At 38.8% G+C, this 4,773-nt stretch overlaps 1 protein-coding gene across 1 annotated transcript in view; it reads left to right on the top strand.

Moving 5' to 3' along the window:
- Window positions 1-3,769: 3,769 nt before the first annotated feature.
- Window positions 3,770-4,773, top strand: part of atp6v1ba (ATPase, H+ transporting, lysosomal, V1 subunit B, member a) — a 26,278-nt gene continuing 25,274 nt past the window's right edge. The window contains exon 1 of the mRNA XM_014002860.1: window positions 3,770-3,956. Coding sequence (XP_013858314.1) covers window positions 3,848-3,956 — 109 coding nt within the window. The 5' untranslated portion in view covers window positions 3,770-3,847. The remainder of the gene's footprint in view (window positions 3,957-4,773) is intronic.

The raw sequence follows: 4,773 nt of genomic DNA, 5'->3' as shown, positions 1-4,773 counted from the left end.
TGTTTAAAGGATCTTCTTCTTCTTCTTCTTCTTCTTCTTCTTCTTCTTCTTCTTCTTCTTCTTCTTCTTCTTCTTCAACTATTATTATTATTATTATTATTTGGTTTGCAAAGTTTCAGTCTGGGTTCCACTGTTCTCACTCCACTGAAACAGCTTTGTTCTGGATCAGTGACCTGTCTGACTGTCTCTCTCACTCTATCAGGCTTCATGATAGTACTATTGACTGGTTCTGGTCCCAACTTTCAAACATGACTGAACATGTTGGCATCAAAGGAGCCAAAGTCAAAGAATCATACTGTGGACACTTGTGGTATCCCTCAAGGGTTAGTCCTTGGCCCTACTTTCCTCACCCCTAATTTATACTACATGCATTCCAGCTCCGCTCCGCTCCTCTGCAGCAAATACGCACCCATTATAACCAATGAGAGTGTTTACACTGGCTCCATATGGCGGCGGTGAGCGACCAGCGATCTGGCAAAATTAGATCTGATACGATCCTATCCTATTTCTGCCGGACGCCGGAGCTGCGCCCGAGTCAATTTTTAAAGATTACATCGCACCAAAAGGAAGAGGAACGAGCACATCATCCATATTTACAAAATAAGACACCATACTTTTGTCAAAATTGCAGCTATATTAATGAATATATTGATATATTTCTACATAAATTCTGACACCATTTATGTAGAAATGGTGTCAGAATGCATTCTGTTTGGGAAGCAGATGGCAACATGTACAGTAGATGAAGCATATGTGTACACACRATACACGTGGATTTTATTTTGAAATCAGAAGTTTCATAAAGACGACAGCAATACAGAGGACCTACTTATTTTTTTCTTTTTGACAGCGATACAGTTTCAACCATAGATATCAAAAGCTTTTATATCAATGTTTTCAGCTGTGTTTGGAGTTCATCTTTCACAGAATTAATTTTTTTTTGCTCTGACTTCCACATTTATCACTTGATTTATCGCGTGATCTCCTTCCTGCACACCCTCCCTCCTCCGTCTGTCGGACCGGAGCGGAGGCTGTATAAATTGGGGCACAAACGAACAGCTGCGAACTGCGCACCGCAGTGCAGCGGAGCAGAGAAGCATGTAGTGTAAATCCAGGGTCACACAATACATGCATCTTGGTCAAGTCATTAGCTGCCATCAAATATCCTTCCACTGCTATGATGATAACACTCAACTTTACATAAAAAATAGAAATAAAAATGGTTACCCATCTGGTTCTTCCTCTACTTCACCCCATCATCACTCTYTGCACTCACTGCCTGTCTGGAGGAGCTAAAAATCATGTGGTGGAAACAATATGAGATGTGAGGATAAATCTGAGATGAGTACAATGTGAATGAAAGTGGCAACAAAATTATGTGGGTGACCTAGAATAGTTTGCACACAAAAATAGGCCATGATTTTCAAAAATTAGCTGAATTGTTGCTAAAGCACAAAGTTAAGTAAATGTAATTGAAAATTTGCTTATTTACTTGATATTTTGAGTTAGTGACTAGCCTACACACAACCCAGGTTCGGCCATAAGGACCACCAGTAGGTGATTGTAACAGAAAAAGTCCTAAAAATGTAACAAAAGGTAACAAAACAAAATTTGTGCATGTTTTTTATTCAATTCAAAATTCAATTCAAAAATACTTTATTGACCCCAGAGGGAAATTAGGTAAATTAGGTATTAGTGAAACTAATTTGCCCCAAAGTTGACAATTATGAAGAAGTTGTGTGAACAAAATTTATTAACTTTTTGTTGAATAAGACAGGACCAAACTAAAAAAGTAAAACATTTAGAATTTTAAAATAAAATACATTTCTTAAATATCATTTGAAGTTATGGGAGCCACATGTTGACAACCCCACAGCAAAATAATAATAATTAAAAAAATCTACCAGTACATGACTGGTTTTTGAAGGGTCTTAACAGGCTCTCAGTGGCATGCAATGGGTGCCCCATATATATGAGATAAAGAGTGTGTGAGGTCCACAATGATTCTGGTTGTAACCTCCATAGCAGGTTGCTGTAGCTAAACAATCAGTGGCAGCAGATCGTAGACCTGAGTGGAGCACATGGGAGTTATGCTAGCAGTGTGCTAATCTTCTAGTACAGACCTGCATCCTGAAGTGGTCTTTGGGAGTCGAGGCAGAACATAAAGAAGACCTGGAAAATGGGGGGGGGGGGGGGGGGTCTTATTTGGCAACTATCATAACAGCGATGTAACTATCTTCACACTGAAAGAGCTTTTCCAGATTTGTTTTAATCAAGCCATGTTTTAATTGGCTGTGGTCAAGACTGCCTAAAAAAGAGCAAAATACTTCAAACAATGTATTTGTCTTAAAAAAGCAAACATCTCAAAGAGGGTACAACACCTTTTACATTAAATAATAATTCTGTCAGTTTTCCTGTTGCTTCAATTTAATTATTTTTGCACAGAAATTAACATTCAGTTAATGCATCAGAACTCTGCAGCAGCAGACGTGCTTCACAACTGCACAAATATTATGACACCTTTTTTAGATGGATACATTTGAGCAGTTTGTGGCAATCTATAACCCTCTGATTTCATCATAAAAGACTCAGGGAGAAAATTGGTATTCCTAAAACGAGGGCATTGATCCTGTAGGCAGAAGCCCTTCACTTGCATTAATTTGCTATTTTTTCCATGTGGCCTGAAACATTTGGATGAGCTCTCTAGGGGCTGCCGTCAGCTTCACCATGGCACTACTTACCACTTCAGTCTGTAGTGCTTTTTTTGTGCTGTCAGAGAACTGCATGTAATTTGCGGCTGCTACTGTGTTGCTTGTGCAGAGGGCATGGTTCAAAATCATTTTCAAACAGTCGCTTACCAGCTATTGTGCAGGACATGCTGCGTCAAATGAGAATGGATCGGGGCTTCAACGACGAGAAAACAGCAAAGCATGAGTTTTTAAGAGGAAAATGTGTGCAATCATGGCATTTTACCTGTCACTTCACGGCACACTCAGCAGGACGTTGTATTATTGAACATGAGTGTGCGGATGTGTGTGTGCATGGAAGCAAAAAGACACGAGAGACAAACTAAAGGAGTGCAAATAAATTAAATACAGCTGTTCTTTATTTAAAGTGAGACTTTAAATACTCTAAAAACAAATAGGTCATGATGGCACATGCAGCCCATGTCCTAAATATTGGAGGTCAAGCATTCCCTGTAGGAATGCTTATCACTCGTTATTTTTCTAGTTAGCGTTTTAGTTTATTTTCTATTGAAAAAGGAAGCAGTAACTGCCATTGTGGTCAAACCTTAATTTACCATGTTTTGAGAATATTTAAACATATATTTCCTTTGTGTATCTGAACAATTTTGTACCTGTGGAAGAATAACATGTAATTTATTGTTTACTTCTTTCTGTTTTAAAATCACTGAGATATTATTTTCTTCATATGCTTCTTGTTTGCAGATCTTKTTGTTTTTGAAAGGTATTCATTGTATTTTTTTAAGCTGAGTGATTTCATGTACAAACTGGATGTGGGCGAAAAAGAACATTTCTGTAACGCATTCAAGAAACACTGGGAAAAAATATATATATCCACGCCAGAATAATAATAAAAAAAACGTGGTCTGATATGATTATAAAGACTGTCTTTAGTTTGAATATAATTAAAACTTGAATTCGTGCCTAAATTCCATTTTCTCCATTTGCTCGTGCGCGAGCACTGTACGCGCGACCTCGTCCTCCGTCTGTTCCTCACATCCGGTTCGTCATGTGACCAGCGCTCTGCTGTCATTGATGTAATTCCGTAGCACCTAGCAAAGCACATCGAGCGGCGTCGCCTTTGTCGGATTTTCTGCACGATAATGGCAACACTGGTAGCAAACAGAGCTATGGATGTCAACGGCTTGGCAGCTGCTGCGAGAACACACACCCAGGCTGTCACCAGGAATTACATCTCTCAACCCAGGCTAAGTATGTTCCGGTGGTGTTAGCATGTTGCTACGGCTAAGGTTGTCGTGTTGCGTTCAAGACGAGAGTTCAGTCGGAAACGATAAAATATCATCTTAGATAATATAGACGAAATGCAGTAAGGCTATTTTATTTAGCTAATATACTTGCACTGACTTTGACTTTGATTTGTTAGCTCTTGTATGGTGTGCTTTCTGTGAGGAAGAAGTGGACTCGAAATGTGTCAAATCTTGCTAAGTGTATTTGAACGTGAACTCATCGCGTTATTGCTAACAAACTGTACAGCCTGGTTTAGAAGAACGAACTGYTGTTTAGTTAGTACCGCAGAGATGTCACCTATCAGAGATGTGGGTTTCTGTTACAGGCAAATATAAAAGTACTTTACCTGAAAAATCGTCTTATGTTTAGTAAAAGAAAATGGTAATGGTCACAAAAATCAGCCTGCTAGCAAAGGTTAGCATGCTAGTTGTTAGTGTCAATCTCTTTAATCGTTACCTAACCAATAACTGCTGTACAGGGCAGAAAGCGTATTTTAGTCGTGTATTTAGGTCATTTAGTGACATTTGCGCAATGTTTAGAGATGCATTTAACCACAGATGGTACAGTGACAGTCAGGGAAGACAAAATGTCCACAAACTGACTTTAGACAGCTAACCCTGATATGAATGAATGAAACGCAGCATAAGCTGGGTGTTCTTAGAGGATTATTGCTTAGAATTTGATGCGATGGAACTATCCATGTGGTATTTATTGCCTCAAAGRTACGTTTTAGTTATTTACTGAATTGTTTTTCAGGAACTCAAGCTTGCAAAAGGCTAGC

Source organism: Austrofundulus limnaeus, unplaced genomic scaffold (assembly GCF_001266775.1).
Source record: "Austrofundulus limnaeus strain Quisiro unplaced genomic scaffold, Austrofundulus_limnaeus-1.0 Scaffold0, whole genome shotgun sequence".
NCBI classification, from domain to species: Eukaryota; Metazoa; Chordata; class Actinopteri; order Cyprinodontiformes; family Rivulidae; genus Austrofundulus; species Austrofundulus limnaeus.
This window is presented reverse-complemented; position numbering and strand designations above follow the sequence as displayed.